The sequence below is a fragment of the Rana temporaria genome, chromosome 7, assembly GCF_905171775.1.
Source record: "Rana temporaria chromosome 7, aRanTem1.1, whole genome shotgun sequence".
Classification (NCBI taxonomy): domain Eukaryota; kingdom Metazoa; phylum Chordata; class Amphibia; order Anura; family Ranidae; genus Rana; species Rana temporaria.
The window spans coordinates 150,997,545-151,021,154 of record NC_053495.1 but is presented as its reverse complement, the minus strand read 5'-3'; the positions used below and the strand labels follow the sequence as shown (position 1 = coordinate 151,021,154).

The 23,610-nt window shown below is 42.5% G+C and overlaps 1 protein-coding gene across 2 annotated transcripts in view; it reads left to right on the top strand.

Annotated features, from left to right (window-relative positions):
* Positions 1 to 19,416, top strand: part of LOC120945764 (dimethylaniline monooxygenase [N-oxide-forming] 2-like) — a 46,842-nt gene extending 27,426 nt beyond the window's left edge. For both annotated transcript variants that reach the window (XM_040360145.1, XM_040360144.1), the window contains 6 exons: positions 1,630 to 1,792; positions 7,276 to 7,418; positions 8,548 to 8,747; positions 11,490 to 11,842; positions 14,701 to 14,773; positions 18,835 to 19,416. In XM_040360145.1, coding sequence (XP_040216079.1) covers positions 1,630 to 1,792; positions 7,276 to 7,418; positions 8,548 to 8,747; positions 11,490 to 11,842; positions 14,701 to 14,773; positions 18,835 to 19,180 — 1,278 coding nt within the window. In that variant the 3' untranslated portion in view covers positions 19,181 to 19,416. The remainder of the gene's footprint in view (positions 1 to 1,629; positions 1,793 to 7,275; positions 7,419 to 8,547; positions 8,748 to 11,489; positions 11,843 to 14,700; positions 14,774 to 18,834) is intronic.
* The last annotated feature ends 4,194 nt before the right edge of the window (positions 19,417 to 23,610 follow it).

The window sequence follows — 23,610 nt, the reverse complement described above, 5'->3', positions numbered from 1 at the left end:
ACAATTGCTTCTCCAATATGAAACATCCAGGAAAGGCTTAGAGTGGAGAGTGGAAGAGGATTACATCTGTTCTTAATAACATGTCCTTGTATGGTCAACCTTAAGTTCCAAGATGTACTTATAACTTTAAAACACCTATCTCTTCATTTCATTCCTGATATGACAAAATCGTTATCAAGGAAAATAGGTACTAATATGATTTCATTCATGCATATACATAGAAAAACCCAATTCAAAAACATCAATATAAACAATAAAGAAAATATCAAACATTATTAGTGGTTCTGATAACAAAAAGAATAAGCTCATCTTATCAAATAGGCATTATTACCAAAATCTATCACAACAGTATTTACTACAGCAGGTGGAGTTCTAAGCTTGCTACAGAAATCAGCTATTGTGTTACAGAAAACAATAACTCAGAGCAGGTACACTCCTACCCTTCTACTAGCAGAAATGACAATGCCTTAAATAGTCTAATTCAGATTGAAATAATATATGTACCGTATTTGCCGGCGTATAAGACGACTGGGCGTATAAGACGACCCCCTAAATTTCCAGGAAAAATGTTGGTTTTGGGATATACTCGCCATATAAAACTACCCCCTTCCTACCAGTCTTTCTGGAAGCTGAGGGGTGGCTACCTCTGACAGAAACAGGCTTTTTTCAAATCTCACTGTGCCATTACATTACATTACATGCCTCACTGTGCCATTACATCACTTGCCCCCACTGTGCCATCACTTGCCCCCACTGTGCCATCACTTACCCCCACTGTGTCATCACTTGCCCCCACTGTGTCATCACTTGCCCCCACTGTGCCATCACTTGCCCCCACTGTGCCATCACTTGCCTCCACTGTGCCATCACTTGCCTCCACTGTGCCATCACTTGCCCCCACTGTGCCATCACTTTTCCCCACTGTGCCATCACTTGCCCCCACTGTGCCATCACTTTCCCCCCACTGTGCCATCACTTTCCCCCACTGTGCCAACAGTGCCATCACTCACGTTTTGCTGATTTGACTTCCAGGCCGGTGACAGCCTCCGTCTGCTGCGAGCGTCCATGATTTGAAAGCTGCTCCTTCTCCTCAGACTGTCCTGTGATAGGCGGAACACAAATTTTCCAAGCAGCGCATCTGTTCTGTGTTCCGCCTATCACGGACGTCCTCTCGTCCGAGAATGAGAAGGCATCTGTGATAGGAGGAACACAGAACAGAGGCGCTGCAAGGAAGATTTGTGTTCCGCCTATCACAGGACACGCTGAGGAGAAGGAGCGTCTTTTAAATCATGGACGCTCGCAGCAGACGGAGACTGTCACCGGCGTATAAGACGACCCCCGACTTTGGATGCATTTTTTTGCATCCAAAAAGTTGTCTTATACGCCGGAAAATACGGTAGTGCTCTGTTTTTTTTTTTGTTTGTTTTTTACCTTGAAGATTAACATGCTTTGCCAACCTTGTAATGTAGGAATGTACACCCTGTAATAAATATTTAGCTTGCAACATAAATAATATGCACAAGAAAATGTGAAACCACTTTCAGAAAAAAAGTGTTAAAATAAAATTGATCAAATGTTACTAGTTTTATTGCTAAATCCTTCAGTACAGTGTTTTGATTGTGTTTTTAGACATTGGTTTGCAGTGTGAAAAAACATCCCGATTTTCCCAGGACTGGTCAGTGGGAAGTTGTGACAGAAAAAGATGGAAAGAAGCAGGCAAGCACTTTTGAGGCCGTCATGGTCTGCAATGGACACCATACAGACCCACACTATCCATTGGAAATTTTTCCTGGTGAGCAATATTTCTATCAGTTCTACTAAACTACTGGGCAATCCTTCAAGTTAATTTTTTTATATACAAGAAGGAAGAGTTAAGGTCTGAGCCTGTAAATACAAGCTAAATGTCTGCATTGGTAACTCACACAGATGTATAATATACGTATTCTGAAAAATGAATAATTCAATAATTTCAGCAGGCTATCCATTGAATCCTTATAGTAGAACCAAAATCTCCAGTAGGGTTGCACCAGTACAGTCAAGTACTCGCCCAATATGGAGTACGATACATATGCGGTGCGATTTGAACCCATACAAAATGAACGGGCTCAAATCACACGGCAAAGAATCGTATGTGATTTGAACAGGAGTGCAGTGTGATTCCTGTCCGAATCGTATGCAGTTTCCGTCACCGCTCCTGTGTGAACCCAGGCTGAAGTCACTATGACAAACCTAGGTTCATACAGAAGTGGTGGGAAAAAACACATGTGATTCCGACAGGAATCGCACTGCATTCCTGTTCAAATCAAATGCGATTCTTTGCAGTGCGATATGAGCCTATTCATTTTGTATGGACTCAATTGGACTCAAATAATTTTCAGGTATCGGGGAAATTGGATAAGTACTTGTGCAAATGCTTAATATCGGAATAGGTGCTACCCTAGTCTTCAGTAACACAGCTGTGAGCAGGGAGGCTCTTTATTGCATAAGAGACATGCAATGTTCTATCTGAAATAAAATTAACATATACAAATAGGAACAGCGCTTCTATAATGCACTAGAAGCTCCAGTTTTTCACCAACAGGAAAGACCCTTGAAATAATTTTAGACTCACTGGACTACCATCCATTTAAGGGTTGAATAAAGCTCACATATTATAACAGAGCAGGGAAGTGTTATGTACTGTAGTTCAGAGGTGACCTGAGCAGAGCTGATAACACTACCTGCAGAGTGATGGGAGATTAGAAGCTCGATGGATTTATGGCAGAATCAGTAGATACGTTTTTTGCACGTATTCAACAGATATTACAACATGCTTAATATGTTTAAAGATAAAAAAAAAAAAAAAATTCTGACTGACCATTGAGTCACCCGGGCACTGCCCGAGGGCCCCATGTCACTAGGAGGCCCCATCAGGGTTGCCAGGCTCAGTAAAACCAGGGACAGTATGTAAAAATCGCTGTTTTTTTTACATCTGTCCCTGATATGTCCGAAACCAACATGCTTCTGATGTAAAAAATCCCGAGATTTTAGCTGCCCCGCCTCTGCACTGCCTCCTGGCATGGTGGCCATCTGTAAGCCCAGGGGCCCCATAGTCTTCTATTGCCCAGGGGCCCCATGAGTCTGCCCCTGCTTCTGCCTTTACAACCCCTTTAAAGGTCTGTATGCAGGCCCGGACTGGCCATCGGGCAAACCGGGCATTCGCCCGGTGGGCCGCGGCCACCGAGAGGCCACCAGGCTGCAAGTCTTAGTAGCGGGGCACAAGGCTCTTTAAGCCTGCGCCGCTCATCTAGCCTCTACACGGCCGCCCGGGGGAACATAAACACAGAGGGGGTGGAGCTACATGAGAAGTCTTCGGCCACTCCATGGCCGGGGGACATGACTGCGAGGGGGGAGAAGCCAGAGCAGACACCTGCTGCTGAGTGACAACTTGAAGCCATCTGGATAGCAGAAAACGTGAGTGCAACTCCCCCTCCTGTAACCTGGATAGGAGGAGCAGTGGGGGCGGCTGCATATAAAACAATCATTTTCTCCATCTCCCTTCTGCAATATCGGAATGCCTGAGGCTGCGAGAGGTAGAGGAAAAGCAGGCATTCCAATACTGCAGAAGGGAGATGGAGAAAATGATTGCTTTTTATGCAGCCGCCCCCACTGCTCCTCCTACACCACCCATACTCTTTGCCTCCTCGTGATCTCAACCTCCCCCCAGTGCTCTCTGCCACCCCCCAGTGATCTCCACCTCCCCCCAGTGGTCTCTGCCACCCCCCAGTGATCTCCACCTCCCCCCAGTTCTCTCTGCCACCCCCCAGTGATCTCCACCTCCCCCCAGTGATCTCCACCTCCCCCCAGTGCTCTCTGCCACCCCCCAGTGATCTCCACCTCCCCCCAGTGATCTCCACCTCCCCCCAGTGTTGGTTCACTTCCTTTTTCTTTGATTTCCCTTCTAAAGGTTTTTTCTTTGTCTGAATTTCTCACTTCCTGTTTCTCCTCAGTAAGCTGTTCAGTAAGCTGTTCTGACTGACTAAACACAGCTCAGATGATGGTATCAAGTTTACTGGGAAGGAACAGGAAGTGAGAAATTCAGGCAAATAAAAAAAACATTTAGAAAGGAAATGTAAGGAAAAGGTAAGTGAACCAACAATGCACTAGCAAAACCACTTAAGACCCGGACCTTTAGGCAGCTAAAGGACCTGGCCAGTTTTTGCGATTTGGCACTGCGTCGCTTTACCTGACAATTGCGCGGTCGTCCGACGTGGCTCCCAAACAAAATTGTCATCCTTTTTTCCCCACAAATCGAGCTTTCTTTTGGTGGTATTTGATCACCTCTGCGGTTTTTATTTTTTGCGCTATAAACAAAAATAGAGCGACAATTTTGAAAAAAATGCAATATTTTTTACTTTTTGCTATAATAAATATCCCCCAAAAATATATATAAAAAAAATTTCCTCAGTTTAGGCCGATACGTATTCTTCTACCTATTTTTGGTAAAAAAAAAATTGCAATAAGCGTTTATCGATTGGTTTGCGCAAAATGTATAGTGTTTGCAAAATAGGGGATAGTTTTATTGCATTTTTATTATTATTTTTTCTTTTACTACTAATGGCAGCGATCAGCGATCAGCAGTTTGGGAGTTAACCACAAGGGGGCGCTGAAGGGGTTAAGTGTGACCTCATTTGTGTTTCTAACTGTAGTGGGGGTGTGGCTGTAGGTGTGATGTCATTGATTGTGTTTCCCTATAAAAGGGAACACACAATCAATGACGGCGCCACAGTGAAGAACTGGGAAGCTGTGTTTACACACAGCTCTCCCCGTTCTTCAGCTCCGGAGACCGATCGCGGGACTCCAGCAGCGATCGGGTCCGCGGGTCACAGAGCTTCGGACCTGGTCGCGGGCGCACGTCCGTGACCCAAGGCTGGGCACTTAAAGAGGATGTACCTGTACATGCTTGTGCCCAGCCGTGCCATTCTGACGACGTATTTGTGTGCAGGAGGCAGTCCTTAAGTGGTTAAAGGAGCCTATTTAGAAAATAAAATCTAACCTTTAAAACCCCCTTTAATTACATTTTTTTTAAACATAAACATGGGTACAGGTCCTGTGCTGCATGAAAGGCACTACTGTCTGGGTGGTGACCTGGGTTGATGATTGGCTCCAAGCACTTGAACAAGCTGATCAAGGACACCGAGGAAGGCCTGGTTGAAGGTAGCCAACTGCTCCCGGGCAATTTCTGCCTCCTGGCGCATAGCTTCCTGTGCATCCTGACGCAGTGCCTGAAACCGTCTCTCAGAAAGGTTATCCATTCTTTCCAGCTGCCTTTCTTCTGCTGCCCGCATATCCTCCATGACTGTGCGCAGATCCAACTGCAACCGTCTCCTTTCTACTGTAATATACAAAAGACCAAAATATTGTTTTTGGTAACACCTGTCAAACCACTACTGTAAGCCCCATCCACACAACGAACATTTAATACATAGACCTCATTGTTAGCACTAAACTGATAGCACTATCTAAATTGTAAGGTATACATTACTGACCCCTTGGTATGATGTCCTTTCCAGTACCGGGAGAGGGAGCTTTAACCACATAGTAACGACACAACACGGGTGTAAGTTAAAACTCTCTCTAATTTTACTGTAACTCGTTTCTTCCATTTTATAGGGCATACACAACAAAAGGAAATGCATATACATGTCATAACATCAGCCCTCAAAATTTCCACTCGCCTACTAGCATTTGGCGAGTGGATTTAAGCTGGGGGCGAGTGATGACAAGGCTGCATGACCAATCTCCCTCCAATCTGTGCCTACACTTAGAGTTCCAATGATATTGGCGGCCGAAGAGGAAAGGTGCATGCTCGGGAAAAGTAGTCTGGTGAGCCGCGCACAGGCAGAGCAGTACACAGGTCCTCTCCTTACAATTCTCATTAAGCCATGGGACCTAACAGTATGACCTCTCTGAGCCTTCCCCCCTCCCCCGGGCCCCGGCCAATGTAGCTGGAGAGCAGAAAGTAATGAGTGAGGTGGAGGATTGCAAAAATTACCACTCCGGTGCAGCGCTCACTGAAAGTTGCCCTGACATGAGAGCGGCAGCCTTCTAGTTTGTGCAGTTTTTTCTCTTTGTGTTCTATGTAAGTGTCCAAAAGTTTAGCCTGGGCACTGTGAACAGACTGGTCTCAATGTGTGCTGTGCGCTGTGCTATGGTGTCAATGGTTGTGAAGTTGTGTGGATTGTACTCCCTCCCGCTGTGCTGCAGCTCCTCTCCTCTCTGCCAGCCTGAAAAAAAGGGGGAAGTGGGGACATGCAAGCGTGGAGCCGCACACACAGGCTCCTGATGATGAGATGAATGGGAGAGAGAGAGAGGATGGATGGGAGTTGCAGAGGAGACAGCAAGAGAATGGGGAAGAGACCCAGTTCTAGTGCCCTGTCCCTCTGGTCTGCCCCCAGTGCCCTGTCCCTCTGGTCTGCCCCCAGTGCCCTGTCCCATTTTGTTAAAGTTTTTGTTGGTAATATTTAATTTTGTAACTTGATTCTGCATAAAACATTGTCATTCCATGAGATAATCTACGAGGGCGTGTTTACGGGTGCAATTAGGCGCAGGGCAGTGTATGAATTAGGTGGGGCAACTGGTGGCGAGTAACTCTTGAGGCCTGGCTAGTAGCTCAGGACTTGAAATTTTGAGCCCTGATAACATCATTGGTTAATACACTGTTACTGGGCGGGCGCCCCCCTTTCGGGCGTTGCTGCTAGAATATCATTGGATAACTAAAAGTTACCGTTACTTGCTGTTTTGACTTAAAACTCGTGATTAAGGCTGGTATATGTGTCAACCGCCACAAACTGGTATTTCTAAACATAGATGTCACAAGGCTCACATGGGATATTCAAACTGACTATTACAAGACTTACTTATGTCATTCTGATACTTACACAGTACCATCTCAATCAATGTGTTAACCCTTTAACATCTCTTCACTCATAGTGAGTCACTACAAAAGACATAAAAAAAAAAAAATAACACATTGGGGGGGGGGGGGGGATTTAATAAATTTTGTGCACATAGAATCTGGTGCAGCTGTGCATAGAAACCAATCAGCTTCTATTGTGAAAGCTTAATTGAACAAGCTGAAGTTAGAAGTTGATTGGTGTTGATATGCACAGCTGCACCAGATTCTGAGTGCTCTGGTTTTAGTAAATCTCCCATCCATTGTCATTTTCCAATTGCCACATGTCATAGAAAAATATTTGGTTTCAAGTAAACATTGTCAAGTTTTTTATTTTGTAGGAATAAATACATTTAAAGGAAAATACTTCCATAGTAGAGAGTATAAAACATCCAACGGTTTTAAAGGGAAGCGGATTCTTGTTGTAGGATTGGGAAATTCTGGAGCAGATATAGCTGTGGAACTTAGTCGTACTGCATCTCAGGTAGGATAAAATATTTTCTATGAATTAAATGAAATAATGTCATAAATATTATATTTGTATTTGTTGTTTCCATTAGCTTCTTTTATGAACCTTGTATATACATAAGGCCTCTTGTACATGGAAATTTGGAACACTAACAAAAAAATTCTCAGCATTTTCCCAGGCCTGTACTTGGTGCGTACAGCCGACTATAGAAGTGAATCGCTCTATGCCATTGTACTCATGTACATAGGCGTGCGCATGGGGTGTGACAAGTGTGCCTGACCACACCTTAATCACTAAGGGCCAGATCCACGTACCTCAGCGCATCTTTCCGTCCGGCGTAGCGTATCTCTGATACGCTACGCCGCCATAACTTACAGCGTATTTTCTGTATCCTGAAAGAATTTTCGCCGTAAGTTATAGCGGCGGAGTGTAACTTTGTCGGCGTAAGGGCGCGCAATTCAAATGGATGAGATGGGGGTGTTTTATGTGAATACGTCTTGACCCAACGTAAATTAGTTTTTTTTTTAACGGCGCATGCGCCGTCCATGGGGGTATCCCAGTGCGCATGCTCCAAATTAACCTGCAACAAGCCAATGCTTTCGACGTGAACGTAATTCTACGCAATCCCTATTTGCGAACGACTTACGCAAACGACGTAAAATTTTCAAAATTCGACGCGGGAACGACGTCCATACTTAACATTGAGTACGCCTCATATAGCAGGGGTAACTTTACACCGAAAAAAGCCTTGCGGAAACGACGTAAAAAATGGCCGGACGTACGTTTGTGGATTCGTGTATCTAGCTAATTTGCATACTCGACGCGGAAATCGGCGGAAGCGCCACCTAGCGGCCAGCGTAAATATGCACCTTAGATCCGACGGCGTACTGAGACGTACGCCAGTCGGATCTAGCCCAGCTTCAGGCGTATCTTGTTTTGTGGATACAAAACAAAGATACGCCGGAGCAACGTCGTAAGCACATTTGTACTTACGACGGTGTATCTCGAGATACGTCGGCGTAAGTGCTTTGTAAATCCGGGCCTATCTGTTTTCTCTTTGCATATGATGGTCATTTTTAGGACTCAACTAGATTTGGTATCAAATAATCTAAAACCGTAGATATCAGTATTTTACTCTCTGCAGGTATATCTTAGCACTCGGAGAGGTTGCTGGGTTATGAGCCGAGTATTTGACCAAGGTTATCCATGGGATATCTGTTATGACACACGGTTTCAGACTCTGTTGAGGAACAAACTGCCAACTTCCACTTCTATATGGCTGACTGAGAAGAAAATCAATGAATGGTTTAACCATGCTCACTATGGTCTTCAGCTTAGAGACAGGTATCATTTTGCTGGGTTATGTTTATTTTACTGATGATTTATTAAAGCAATATTAAACCCAAAAGCAAACATTTATTATATTGCAGCTTACCAATTCTTAAAGGAGTTGTAAAGGTTTGTTTTTTATTTTCTAAATAGGTTCCTTTAAGTTAGTGCATTGTTGGTTCACTTACCCTTTCCTTCCATTTCCCTTCTAAATGTTTTTTTTCTTTGTCTGAATTTCTCACTTCCTGTTCCTCCTCAGTAAGCCAACAATGCACTAGCTTAAAGGAACCTATTCAAAAAATAAAAAACGAACCTTTATAACCCCTTTACATGTGATGTGCCTGTATTTGTTTTTTAGGCTTTCTTTTTGCCTTAACAAAAAGATAAACAAATGCAGCTGCCATATTTATGGCTTGGTAAGCTGCAATATATTACATTTTTGGTTTGGGGTTTAATACCACTTTAAGGCCCTGAAACTATATTTGATTTATATTAGTTTTCTATGGACTATTTTATGATTTTATATTTCTCAGTGCTTTTGCCTGGTTGAGTCAGCAAGGAAACCTAAACGTAGACATGAAAAGAAATGTATTAATGCAAAACAAAGATATCTTCTATATATTTTTTACATATTAACGCAGTAAAACAGTAGTGTGCGCAAAATATTTTACATGCAGATGTGAAATTCACATGTAATGTAGGCTGCAGGCAGATGCAGTCTATTTTCTCCACTGCAGGTGGCGCTCATCCGCAGTGACAAAGAAGGTGAAGGAGGAAGTTGGGAGGAACATAGATCCTCTAGGGCAGGGATATGCAATTAGCAGACCTCGAGCTGTTGCAGAACTACAATTCCCATGAGACATAACAAGACTCTGACAGCCACAAGCATGACACCCAAAGGCAAAAGCATGATGGGACTTATAGTTTTGCAACAGCTGGAGGTCCGCTAATTGCATATCCCTGCTCTAGGGTCTCCTTGATCACAAAGAGGCAGCATCCAATTGGATGCTGGCATCCCAGTTGACTTTGGTGGCCATCTTGGGTCAGGCAGAGTCTATTTAAGACCATGGCTCCCATGTTTGGTGTGCATTTCCGTTAGTGGTGTGCTAGAGTAGGGACAGATCCCCCATCTGTCAGAGGCAGTGCTTAGCGTCAGGTAGAGGTTCTGGATGAGTAGGGAAAGTGCAGGGACATGCTATCCATCCTAGGAGCCTCCCCATCTGGATATGGACCGGCCAGGCCACATTCCACCCCTCAAGAAAGACGATGTCAGCACACCTCAGATCTAATGCTACTATTTATTGCTTTACATCCTGTGTGTGTGCCTGGTGGGGTCCCCCCCAGGCTTGTTGGTCGTAACTACTAACTACTATTTCAATATAGTTCTGTTTTCTACAACTGGAATCTGAGTGTATATAGCCCCAAAGCTGAGCTGACACAAACAGTATAGCTTGGCATCAGTCCCTCCTTACAGGATTTGATTGACAGCATCCCAGTGCTGCCTCTGTGCCTGTGTGAAAAGGGAGTGAGAGCAGAGGTGGGTATTAGGGAAGCTGAGAGGGTGATGCGCTTACTGTGACATTTTTACCCTTAATGCAGAAATGCTTTAATTTAAGAATGTCTTGGTAATCGTCCTGTCGAATATATTTTATTTCCCAATGGTTAATTTTATAGCCCGCGGTACAGCAATATACCGTATTTGCCGGCGTATAAGACGACCCCCTATTTTTCCAGGAAAAATGTTGGTTTTGGGATATACTTGCTGTATAAGACTACCCCCTTCCTACTAGTCTGTCTGGAAGCTGAGGGGTTGCCAGAACAACCACTGACAGGAACAACCGCTGACAGAAACAGGCATTTTTCAAATCTCACTGTGCCATTACATTACATTACATGCCTCACTGTGCCATTACATTACATGCACCACTGTGCCATTAAATTACATGCCCCACTGTGCCATTTTATTACATGGCCCACTGTGCCGTGCCATTACATGCCCCACTGTGCCATTCCATGCCCCCATTGTGCCATTCCATGCCCCCATTGTGCCATTCCATGCCTCCACTGTGCCATTACATGCCTCCACTGTGCCATTCCATGCCTCCACTGTGCCATCACATGCCTCCACTGTCCATCACATGCCTCCACTGTCCATCACATGCCTCCACTGTCCATCACATGCCTCTACTGTGCCGGCCAAGACGATCTCCCTACCTTATTTTTTTGCTGCTGACATCCATGTTTCAGGCTGCGGGCATCCATGATTTAAAAGCCACGCCTCCTCCTCAGACTGTTCCGTGATAGGCGGAACACTAATTTTCCCAGCGGGGCCTCTGTTCTGTTTTCCGTCTATCACGGATGTCCGAGGATGAGAAGGCATCCGTGATAGGCGGAACACTGAACAGAGGCCCTGCTGGGAAAATGAGTGTTCCGCCTATCACGGAACAGTCTGAGGGGGAGGCGCGGCTTTAATGCCCGCAGCCTAAAACATGGATGTCCATAGCCTGACGGAGACAGATCCGGCATATAAGACGACCCCCGACTTTGGATGCATTTTTTTGCTGCCAAAAGGTCATCTTATACGCCGGCAAATACGGTATTTCTAGCTATGAAAATCAATGATTAATTTAGGTCAGATTACAAAGTGATAGGTGACTCAATTGTGATGGGTGTCCATGGGGGACCTGAACTGCAGAAAAAGTGTCTCATCTCTTTTGATTTTTATACTAATCATCTATTGGTTGCATTTTTTCAAAGTAATCACTTTAAAGAACCTTTTGTTAATGATGAACTGCCGAGTCGTATCATCTGTGGATATGTGGTGGTGAAGCCCACGGTGACAGAGTTCACTGAAACGTCTGTGAAGTTCGATGATGGGAGCATTGAGGAAAACATTGATGTTGTTGTCTTTGCTACGGGATATCACTACTCATTTCCATTCCTTGATGAATCCATTATAAAGGTTGATGACAACGTAAATTTGTACAAAAGTGTCTTCCCTAAAAACTTGGAAAAGGCAACACTGGGTGTCATTGGTCTTATTCAGCCTATTGGTGCGATCATGACAGTTTCAGAAATGCAGGCTAGATGGATAACAAGAGTCTTTAAAGGTAAGACTGTATAAATGTGTTGAAAAAGTACTACCTTTAGTAGTACTGATATGCTTTTATTATTATTATTATTTACGTACAGTACTTATATAGCGCCGTCAATTTACGCATCGCTTTACATATGCAATGTACATTCACATCATACCCTCAAGGAGCTTACAATCTAAGGTCCCTAACTCACATTCATATACTAGGGACAATTTTAGGCAGAAGCCAATTAACCTACCGTACTTTTATTCCTGGATACTTCCCAAATGGATGAAGATTTCAAGTGCTCTGGGCCAAAACCAGCACCAACATTTTTGTGCATGCTAGACAAGATTACTGTTGTGTTAGTTTACTCCCAGGTCTGTATGTCCTGCACATAAGTATGATTGTGTACTTTACTTCCTTTGATAGAGGAAAAGACACATATACAGGAGAGATGACTGCACACCCCGATATGCAAAAACAAAAATGGGAAGGGTCCCCCATGGGGTTTTCTAGCAGCAATAGTGTAGCAAAATCTAAATATATAAAAAGTATTCTTTTATTGAAAAGTACAATGTTAAATTACAATAAAAATAGATTAGAGGCTATAAAGTACAATACATACTCCAAAATTTGGCAATGCAAACATAGATATACACAGCATTACATTACATAATGTTTGGACTATATGGCAACCCCGACACGTTTTGACCTGTGCATGTATGGTCTTCTTCAGGGATATATTTGCTCACTGAAGAGTGGAGCGGGTGATCTCATAGCAAAGACAATTGTTTTAAAAACAGATGAGTGATCCGGAAGGCTTTATAGTGGTTCCCACCTCCCCACAGGAAAGGAACTCAGCTCAAAAGGACTTGCAAAGAGCCACACAGGACACCCCCAATAGGAAACGGAAAAGGGGGGAGGGGGAGAGGACCAAGACATGGAACCGTGCTCATATGGTTAACCATCCATTCAGACATGCATGGGGTCAAGGCGTGTACTCTACTTCCAGGCTTTCTCTTTCACTGCACATATAGGGGATTATTTACGAAGGGCAAAGAATTGTTTCAGTTTGCAAGTGAAGTTGCACTTTGCAAAATAACTTTTTCCAGAGCTTAGTGAATGAGGTAACATTTTACTGACTACCATGTTCCACTCATAGCTGTCTGCTTCAAGTGAGTGGAAACATCATTAATTAGGTTATTGGGTGATGACAATGCCACAAATGGTATTAAAGTCTTGGTACACTACTTTGCAAGCTTATTTTTATATAACTGCTACTTACCAATTTTATTTTTCCCTTCTGAAACCCACTTGTCATTTATTATTTAGGTGGTCACCTAATTGCATCTTTATTGGTCCATACTTTCCTAAAAGATCACTAGAGTCTATGGTATAGTTTCCTGTTGCAGCACTCAAATTTCTGTCACCACTGCATCACACGGGAGCGAGCCCACAAGCTAACCCCCTTGGGAGAGCGCTTCCCAGAATGGGGTTAGCTGATGCGGGGAGGAGCCGAGACAGCCGCCGAGGGACCCCAGAAGACGAGGATTGGGTACACTCCGTGCAAAACGAACTGCACAGTGGAGGTAAATATGGTATGTTTGTTATTTTTAAAAAAAATTAACCCTTACAACCACTTTAAGCCGGATACACACGACCAAATGTCGGGAGACATTTGCCGGTTAAAAAAAAACTTCCGACATTCAAGCTGTGTGTATGTTGGTCTGTCTGTCTGACAGAAGCCAGCAGCCGACTGATTCCTTATCAGTTAGGGAAAGGGAGTAATCGCTCATGATGGATGTGCTTGGTAATAAGCCTCCTCTCAGAAACCACGGGTGCTGGCAATATGCAGAGCATGAGACAAGAAAATATGTAAAAACTTTTGGTTGCCTTTATGAAGTGCGGCTGTCTATACATATTTTCTTGTCTCATGATTCCTAATCAGTGCTCTCAGCCAATGGCAGAGAGTGCTGATCGAAGTTTTCAGGCAGGGTGCTTGTCCCCCTGTCAGAACACAACAGCTCAGTGGGAGATTGCTATACTAACTTTGCATAGTTAGTATAGCGGCTCTGACCGGAGCTGACAGTTTATTTTTTCGATTAACCCGCTGGGTTGAATAGGAAAAAAAAATGTTTATATCAGGCTTTATTCTGTCCTCAATGTTTTATAGGAATTCTTTGGTCTCAAAGTTCCTGTATATTTACCTTTATCTCTTTACTTGTTTGAATCCTGTTTTTTCTCTGCCCTCTAGACCCTGTTGCTTCCCTAAACCTTTAATCTTTGATCTTACTGACGAGATTATTGGCTTTTATTTTCTAACTACAATGATAATTGGCTACTTACATTGATTACTTCCCCATTCTTAGCTCACCCTTGCCAAAGAGTGACCTCCTGTTAAGATCAAATATTTCCGCACTTATGTTTCTGGGTGCATCAAAGTACCAGTACACATTAGGCATCCGTGAAAGGTGGCTAGTGAAGGTGACTTATGCCACAGCAGACCCTGGGCTAAGCATTGAACTATTGTGTTGTGTTATAACACACCACAACAGACTAAAAATCTGATATGCAGCATTTTTTGGCAGATCAGCGAACTGCAATGCACATTAGTATCACTGGCTGCACTGTAGTACAACACAAGTGTGTTAGGAAACCATTCAGAATGAATAGTATTGAATTGCACCAACACGCATAACTAGTGTTAATGCAGTGCAATGGTGTGAACAGGCCCTAACATAAGAAATATATATATATATATATATATATATATATATATATATATATATATATATATATATAGTATATTTGAAAATAACAAATAAAGACTACAACAAATAATGGAGAATGAAATATATGTTCATGTTCTAATGTTTTTAAATTTTTAGGTTTGTGCAAATTGCCGTCACAAGATGGAATCCAGAAGGATATTGAACTAAAACAGAAAATCTGTTTGAAAAGGTATATATCTTTTTTTCTAAATAGGAGCCTTTGCTGCAATGCCTGTCTTCATATTAAACTGTCCCCAGAGTAATACCTTCTGCCACTAGATGTCCTCAATCTTCTTGAATCATGGTCAGCTTAATTTAACCCACTTTCTTTAAAGCACAAGCTGTCTTGGGCCCGTTGCTTGGGAAAGCAACAACCCTCAGCCTGGGCTATTAAAATTATTGCACTGAACAATGCTCACTCATCATTATGTGAGAGTTGTTCAGTTCAGCAGTAAGAACGTCCCACTGCCTCCAGAGATAAGAGGAAGGATCTAAGAAGTAATTGGTCCAGCCAAAAGACCCTTGGAAAAGGTATGTGGATGTAGGGTAATAGATTTCCACTTTGATAAAGACATGCCAATAACAGCTGCACTGTATTCTACTGAATGGCGCAGTGAAGCTATGGATAAGTTCCCCAATTTTTATGAAATTCCCTAAATGTCTATTAGCCTGTTTGAGTTTAGACTTGAACACAGCCAATCATAGTATTTTAGATTTATACCCCTTTAGTGTAAAAAAAAAAAAATTGTGACAGGAGGGCCCATGGAACCCAGAATCCCTTGGAGAGGATGGGAAACACTTGTTTCAGCTCCCCATGCACCTCTTATGTCTAAGTCACCCTGTGCCATCCTGGCACAGGGTGACTGAGAAAATATGTCTTGGATTACTTAAAATGGGACAGTAATATTTATCTACAATATCTCCCAGGATATATGTACAGACTATTCTTAGTTTAATTCTGAACAATACATTATCATTGAAAGAGCTGATCACATTGACCTCCGGAGACGGACCGTCTGGTCACTTGGGCTGCCTTAAAGGGTCACTAAAGGATTTTTTTTTTTTAGCTAAATAGCTTCCTTTACCTGGTTTCATGTCCTCATTGCTTGTTTTTGCTCTGATGTTGCTGTAATTCTTCTCTGTTCTGGACACTTCCTGGTTGTCTGTTTCCTGAGGACCACAGTACTGGGAGATTCTAGTTTTATTTTCCAAACCATCACTGCTCTATGGCTCTGTGCATGCACAGAGGCAGGATAACATGCAAAAACGAAACTAGATGCAAAAACAAAACTAGATGCAAAAACAAAACTAGAGGTACATTATATGATTGATTTTTATCTATTTTTAATCAATTTTAAAAGGAATCTGTTAACTATTATGTCTCTATACCCTGTAAACAGTCATTTCAGCAAAAAAAAATGTTTTCCTTTACAACTCCTTTAAGTTCTGTGTTAATTAATATGCTAATTACATAGTTGTCTGGCAAGCTGTTTCTAGAGGGGAGTGGGGAGTATCCAGAAGCCAGCCCTAACTTGTTATCTAACCCATTGTGTTAAAAGTGTATAAAAAGTTTTGTAGTCTGGTTCAAATAAACAGTCCATGTTCAGCAGACAAACAAGTGTCGTCTTGTTGTGTGCTTGTGAGCCGTTGGAATATCTGATATCTATATCCACACTGGAAGGAAGTGGTATATGACAAAATCACTCAAGCGGAGTGTGGGGCATTTCATTACAAACATAATGTGAAAAGCTTGCTTTATTGTCTCCGTGGCATGCTCTCATGAAGTGTTACCCCATCTTTTCTGGAGTTGTGATTTTTTTTTTTCTTAGTCCTGCCAGTAAAATTGTAATCTCTTCAAACAGAATTGTTTGCCTATTTTGGCAGGTGGTTGAAGTATTCTGTGCGGTTGATTAAATAAAACTGAAAAGTGCAAAATTGGTGCAGCTGTGCCTGGTAGCCAATCAACTTCTAACTTTAGTTTGTTCAATTAAACTTTGACCAAAAAACCTGGAAGCTGAGATTGGTTTCTAGTCCCAGTTTTAGCAAATCGGCCTAACTGCAATCTGTAAGCAATGTTGTGTCTATGCAAACATTTCATTGTCTTAATGATAATGACAGGCCTAAAGTGCCTTGAAAAAGTATTCATACCCCTTGAAATTTTTCACATTTTGTCATGTTACAGCCAAATGTAAATGTATTTTATTGGGATTTAATGCTGTTAGTCCAACACAAAGTGGCACATAATTGTGACTTGGAAGTAAAATAATAAATGGTTTCCATTTTGTTTTCCAAATAAATATCTGAAAACTGTGGTGTGCATTTGTATTCAGCCCCCTTTACTCTGATACCCCTAACTAAAATCCAGTGGAACCAATTACCTTCAGAAATCACCTACCGTATTTATCGGCGTAAACCGCGCACTTTTTTTCCCTAAAAATCAGGGCAAAATCGTGGGTGCGCGATATACGCCGATACTCGCTTCCCGCGCTGTGTTTGTACCACTGCGCGGACATATACCGAGCGCAGTACACTCGGGTATACTCGGGCAGGCTCGGCTCCGCTCGCGGTCACGTCCTGTGCGTCCTGTACGTCCTTTACGCGAGAGGAGCCGAGCCTGTCCGAGTATACTCCAGTGTACTGCGCTCGGTATATGTCGGCGGAGTGGTTCAAACACAGCGCGGGAAGCGGGGATTAGACTCAGAGACATCGCGGGAGGACACCACGGACACCACGATGGCCGCAGAAGGACAAGGCCGCCGATGGACGCCCTTGCAAGACACCAAAACTGTAAGTATAAAACATTTTTTTACAGGAATTTCAGGGCTACATTAGGGGTAATACGGTAATTAGTAAATAGAGTACACCTGTGTGTAATATAATCTTAGTATAAATACAGATGTTCTGTGAAGCCCTCTGAGGTTTGTTAGGAAACCCTAGAGAACAACAAGCATCATGAAGGCCAAGGAACACACCAGACAGGTCATTGATAAAGCTGTGGAGAAGTTTAAAGCAGGGTTAGGTTCTAAAAAAATATCCCAAGCTTTGAACATCTCACGAAGCACTGTTCAATCCATCATCTGAAAATTACCTGAGACTGGGGCAGAGGTTCGCCTTCAAGCATGACAACAACCTTAAAAGTCAGAGCTACAAATGAATGGTTTAGATCAAAGCATATACTGTACTAACAACTACTTACAACTACTTACAAAGCCATCCACACTCTGCCCCCAGCTACATCACCAACCTAATCATTCTCTTTGTTCTTCTTAAGACCTCCTGCTCTCTCGCTCCCTCATCAACTCCTCCCATGCTCGCCCCCAAGACTTTTTCAGGGCCTCTCCAATCCTATGGAACTTCTTACCCCAATCTGTCCGATTATCTCCAACTCTATTAGCTTTTAGACGATCCCTGAAAACCCTCCTTTTCAGAGAAGCCTATCCATCCCACACCTAACAACTGTATTTTAATTTTCTCCATCTGATCATCCCCCCACCACTGTTACCTTTTGTTCCACTTGACCCTTCCTTCTGGATTGTAAGCTCTAACGAGCAGGGCTCTCAGATCCCTCCTGTATTGAATTGTATCATAACTGTACTGTTTGACCCATGTTGTAAAGCGATGGGCAAACTGTTGGTTCTATATAAATCATGTATAACAATAATACTAATATTAATAATGTGCTAGAATGACCCAGTCAAAGTCAAAGACCTAAATCTAATTGAGAATATGTGGCAAGACTTGAAAAATTGCTGTTCACAGGCGCTCTCCATCCAATCTGACAAAGCTTCTATTTTGCAAAGATGAATGGGCAACATTTTCACTCTCTAGATGTACAAAGCTGGTAGAGACATACCCAAAAAGACCTGCAGCTGTAATTGCAGCAAAAGGTGGTTCTACAAAGTATTGACTAGGAGGCTGAATACAAATACACACCACAATTTTCACATATTTATTTGTAAAAAAAATTAAAAACCATTTATCATTTTCCTTCCACTTCACAATTATGTGGCACTTTGTGTTGGCCTATCACATAAAATCCCAATAAAATACATTTAGTTTTTGGTTGTAACATGACAAAATGTGAAAAATCTCAAGGTATATGAATACTTTTTCAAGGCATTGTATGTATATGATTGCCCTACTATTCATAATTTCAAGTTTATCAAAAAGTTGTATTGTGCTCACTTTGTCCGAAATATTCTGTGAAATTATTATATAATAGGTGATCTTGTAAATTTTTGCTTATTACAGGTTTGGTAAAGACTACAGTCTTGAGTTGGATTACATTGAATATCTGGAGGAACTAGCCCAGGAAATAGGCTGTAAGCCTAATATTCTAGGACTGCTTGTAACAGATCCTGTTCTAGCTTTCAAACTAGTCTTTGGACCATGCACGCCAGCACATTACCGCTTGAGAGGACCAGGGAAATGGTCAATGGCCAGGAAGCAAATTATGACTACATATGATCGGGTACTAAAACCTACTAGGACCCGCGTGGTTGGGACCCATGAAAATAAATCATTGTCAATAGTTTATGGCCTGGGGGCACTGTGTATTCTTTCTCTGTTGTTAGCTTTGGCTATGTACACAAAATAAAAGGAATATTAATATTGTTGCATTATTTTTTAATCTCTTGCCCCCCCTCTAAACTGTAATTTTTTTTTTGAATCTGCCACTTCCTGTATGCGCTCTCTAAACAGACCACGATAACCAGGGCTGTCCTGCCCTGATCACCGTGGTCAAAGTGCCTCCCTCCATGATAGGCTGCTCTGCTCTGCTCTCCTCTCTCCCCCCTTACCCCCTCTCTGTCTGTGTCCAGCCCGGCCCGGCCCCGCCCCGCCCCCCGTCTCTATTATTTTAATTATTAAATCTTAAATTTGTCACTGCCAGCCCCCGTATTAGAGGCTTGCATAGCACATTGTGTATGTCATTTTTAGGGTTATCTGTCTTCACCCTATAGACAGAACTGGGCTCTGCATCATCTTTTTTGTCTGTTTATGTGTTGTCAGTGTTCTCAACATAATAATTGTTTGTCTTCCACTTTGTGCTGTCTCTTCCTGTTATGCCCTTTGATCTCTTCGATGCGTTCCAATGTGTAGTGTAGCCTTTACTACCAATAATGACAATTTTTTCATACATATATATATATTTTTTGTCAAAAAAACGAATTTATATTTTTTGAATACCTTGTGACTTGTGTCGTCACTTAATTAACCAAGTCCTCCCAATTTAAAGTCCCACTGAGGAAACACACTCCTTGGAGTGTATACAGATAGTTTATTTTTAAAAACGAGCACTGTAAATACTACATTTCAGCTGTTTTCAGGTCGGTCACGTGAATTGCGGACGCTTTTCAGCTCCAAAGGGTGGCTTCTGCGGAGGAAACGAGTGGTCACGTGATCTCCCCAGCTGACGTCAGAGGGAGATCATGGCCCCTACTGCAGAAGACATCAATCTGAGCTGGAAAGCGGACGCGAGTCACGTGACCGGCCTGAAAACAGCTGAAATTCAGTATTTACAGCGTTCGTTTTAAAAAACAACTTACACAGTGTCTTATGCCAGCCTCTAATAGAGGGACTGGCATAGACTTATATTATTGCCGTAACAAACACTTTAATCAAATCTTTCAATTCTTTAAGTCTTGTAAAGCGCAGAAATAGTTATTAAAACAAGCCCCCAAGAGTTTGCATATAGCTGTCAGTAGTTTATATTGCAAATAGCACTGCAGAATACATACAATATGTTTTAATCTGACTTTTTTAATCAGATTTTTTTTTTCCTTTTCAAATCCTGTGTCATGTTTATCCTCATTCTCATACTGATAGTGATGGGGTTCCTCTGAATATACCAGAGGGAAAGAGGAGGCCATATTACACTACTCTCCTTTTTCCTAGATCAGAAATCTGTTAGTAATGTTGTACTTGATTGGCTCCACATGATCATTTCACCAGTTAAAGGATTGTCAAGATGATATTATTAAAACATTCTATATCTATTTAATTTTTTTAAGATAAAGTTGTTGTACTTTAGTGACAATAGAATTTTAATGATTACTTGATTGGTGAGTTCCATCCAAATCTATATTTAAATATGGCAAAACAATTCCATCCATTTAAATCAATGCACACATAATGCCAAAATGCAAATATGCTTAACTGTATTTACCACTAACTAGCGCTTTCTAATAATGTCAAGATATGCAAGATTGAGTGAACTTTTTGTACCATGTGTTGTCCATATTTTGTACAATTAGTTTACAAATTCGCCTGTATTAAACTGTATTAAAATAAACCTGCTTTGCTTAAAGGGGTTTGAAAGTCTTGTTTTTTTTTTTAAATAACAAACATGTCATACTTACCTCATCTGTGCAAGGGTTTCACACAGAGTGGCCCCGATCCTCCTCCTCTGGGGTCCCCCAGCGGCGCTCCTCCCACACACCAAGTGCCCCGACAGAGAAGTGCTTTCCCTGCTGTGCTTTGACAGAGACATGAGGACTCTGCCCCGCCCCCCGTCTCCAGCTTCATTGGATTTGATTGACAGCATTAAGGTGAAAAACCTTGAGGGTTTACAACTCCTTTAAGGAGAACCTTAGTGTTAAGAATATAGGGCCAGATTCACAAAAGAGATACAACGGCGTATCTCCGGATACGTCGTCGTATCTCTGTGTTAGGGCCGTCCTAACTATGCGACTGATTCATAGAATCAGTTACGCATAGCTAGCCCTAAGATCCGACAGGTGTAATTGAATTACACTGTCGGATCTTAAGGATGCAATTCTAGGCCGGCCGCTAGGTGGCGAGGCCATTGCGGTCGGCGTAGAACATGCAAATGAATAGTTACGGCGATCCCCGAAGGTCGGCGCTGCCCGTCGATCTAACTTTACGTTGTTTCCGGCGAGTTACGCCGCGTAAAATTAGGGCTGAGCCCTAGTTGTCCTAAGCCATGTTAAGTATGGCCGTCGTTCCCGCGTCAACATTTAAAAAACAACGTTGTTTGCGTAAGTCGTCCGTGAATGGCGCTGGACGCCATTTACGTTCACGTCTAAACAAATGACGTCCGTGCGACGTCATTTAGCGCAATGCACGTCGGATAATTTACCCGACGGAGCATGCGCAGTACGTTCGGCGCGGGAACGCGCCTAATTTAAATGGTGCCCGCCCCATTTGAATTGGGCGGCCTTGCGCCCAGCGCATTTACGTTACACCGCCGCAAGTTTACAGGTAAGAGTTCTGAGAATCAGGCACTTACGCTGTAAACCTGCGGCGGTGTAACGTAAATCACATACATTACGCTGCAGTGGAGCAACGTAATTCTACAAGAATCTGGCCCATAATTACTTATATATCCAATTTAAAAATATGATGATAATTAAATGTGTATATCATTTACTAATGACCTTAAAGTGTATGTTACCCCAAAAATGTATTTCACATACAGTACGTGTCTGTGTTTTCATATTGTTGTGTGTAAATGTAGCATGGTGATCCTGACAGATTCTGTCGCCAGACGTCAGTCTGATGGCCAACATTATGCAACCATTATGCAACCCTCTTTCCCTGGACAATAAAAGGAGAAACAGCACAGTAATACATTAATTTCTTACTGTTTTCTCTTTTATCCTTGTCACATGAACTGGTTGGCTCCTTGTACTGCTTCCTTTTCTCATACTACAGCTCCACTATACAAAGACTTCAAGAGGTTGATACTAGGTCACATTCATGTACCCTCACTGCCTGCATTTAATAAAAAAAATGCATTTATTGTTGTATTCATGATTACAGAGCTGAGTTATTTTGTACCTTTTATGTCTGCGTAGAAAAGCAAATATTGTAGTATTGCTCCATGATGAGCATGTGGTGATGTTAAAGTGGGGACTATACAGGCAGGGGATCACTGTGCCTGATAATACAGTCCTGATTAAAAGTTTAAGACCACTTGAAAAATGGCAAAAAATCATATTTGACATTGTTGGATCTTAACAAGGTTCCAAGTAGAGCTTCAACATGCAACAAGAAGAAATGAGAGTGAGACAAAACATTTGTTGAGCATTCAATTTAATGAAAACAACGAATAAACAGGCTGTTTTTCAGCTGATCAAAAGTTTAGGACCACATGCCTTTAAAAGGCCAAATCTGTGCAAAGATGTGGATTCATTGTCATTTTCTGTCAGGTAGTCACACGTTGTGATGGCAAAGGCAAAAAAACTCTCCCTTTTTGAACGTGGTCGGGTTGCTGAACTGCATAAGCAGGGTCTCTCATCAAGACACTGGACGATCCTCGACCCAAATTAAGGCCCTTACTGGTGCTGACTGCAGCCCCATAACCATCAGACGGCATCTGAGACTGAAGGGCTTCAAAAACAAAAATTCGTCTTCAAAAACCTTGTCTCCTTGAACGCCACAGAACTGCTTGTTTGGACTTTGCAAGAGAGCACCAAACATGAGACATTCAAAGGTGGAAGAAAGTTTTATTCTCTGATGAGAAAAAATGTAACCTTGATGGTCCTGATGGTTTCCAACGTTACTGGCATGACAAGCAGATCCCACCTAAGATAATTTCTACGTGCCACAGTGGAGGGGGCACCATAATGGTCTGGGGTGCTTTTTTCTTCAGTGGAACAATGGAGCTTCAGGAAGTGCAGGGGCGTCAAACGGCCGCTGGCTATGTCCAGATGTTGCAGAGAGCATTCCTCATGACTGAGGGCCCTCGTCTGTGTGGTAACGACTGGGTTTTTCAACAGGACAACGCTACAGTACACAATGCCCGCAGGACATCACTCTTTTAGCCCATCCTGCATGTTCCCCTGATCTAAATCCAATTGAGAACCTTTGGGGATGGATGGCAAGGGAAGTTTACAAAAATGGACAACAGTTCCAGACAGTAGATGGCCTTCGTGCGGCTGTCTTCACCACTTGGAGAAATGTTCCCACTCACCTCATGGAACCGCTTGCATCAAGCATGCCGAAACAAATTTTTTAAGTGATCAACAATAACGGCGGAGCTACTCATTACTGAGTTCGTGTTTG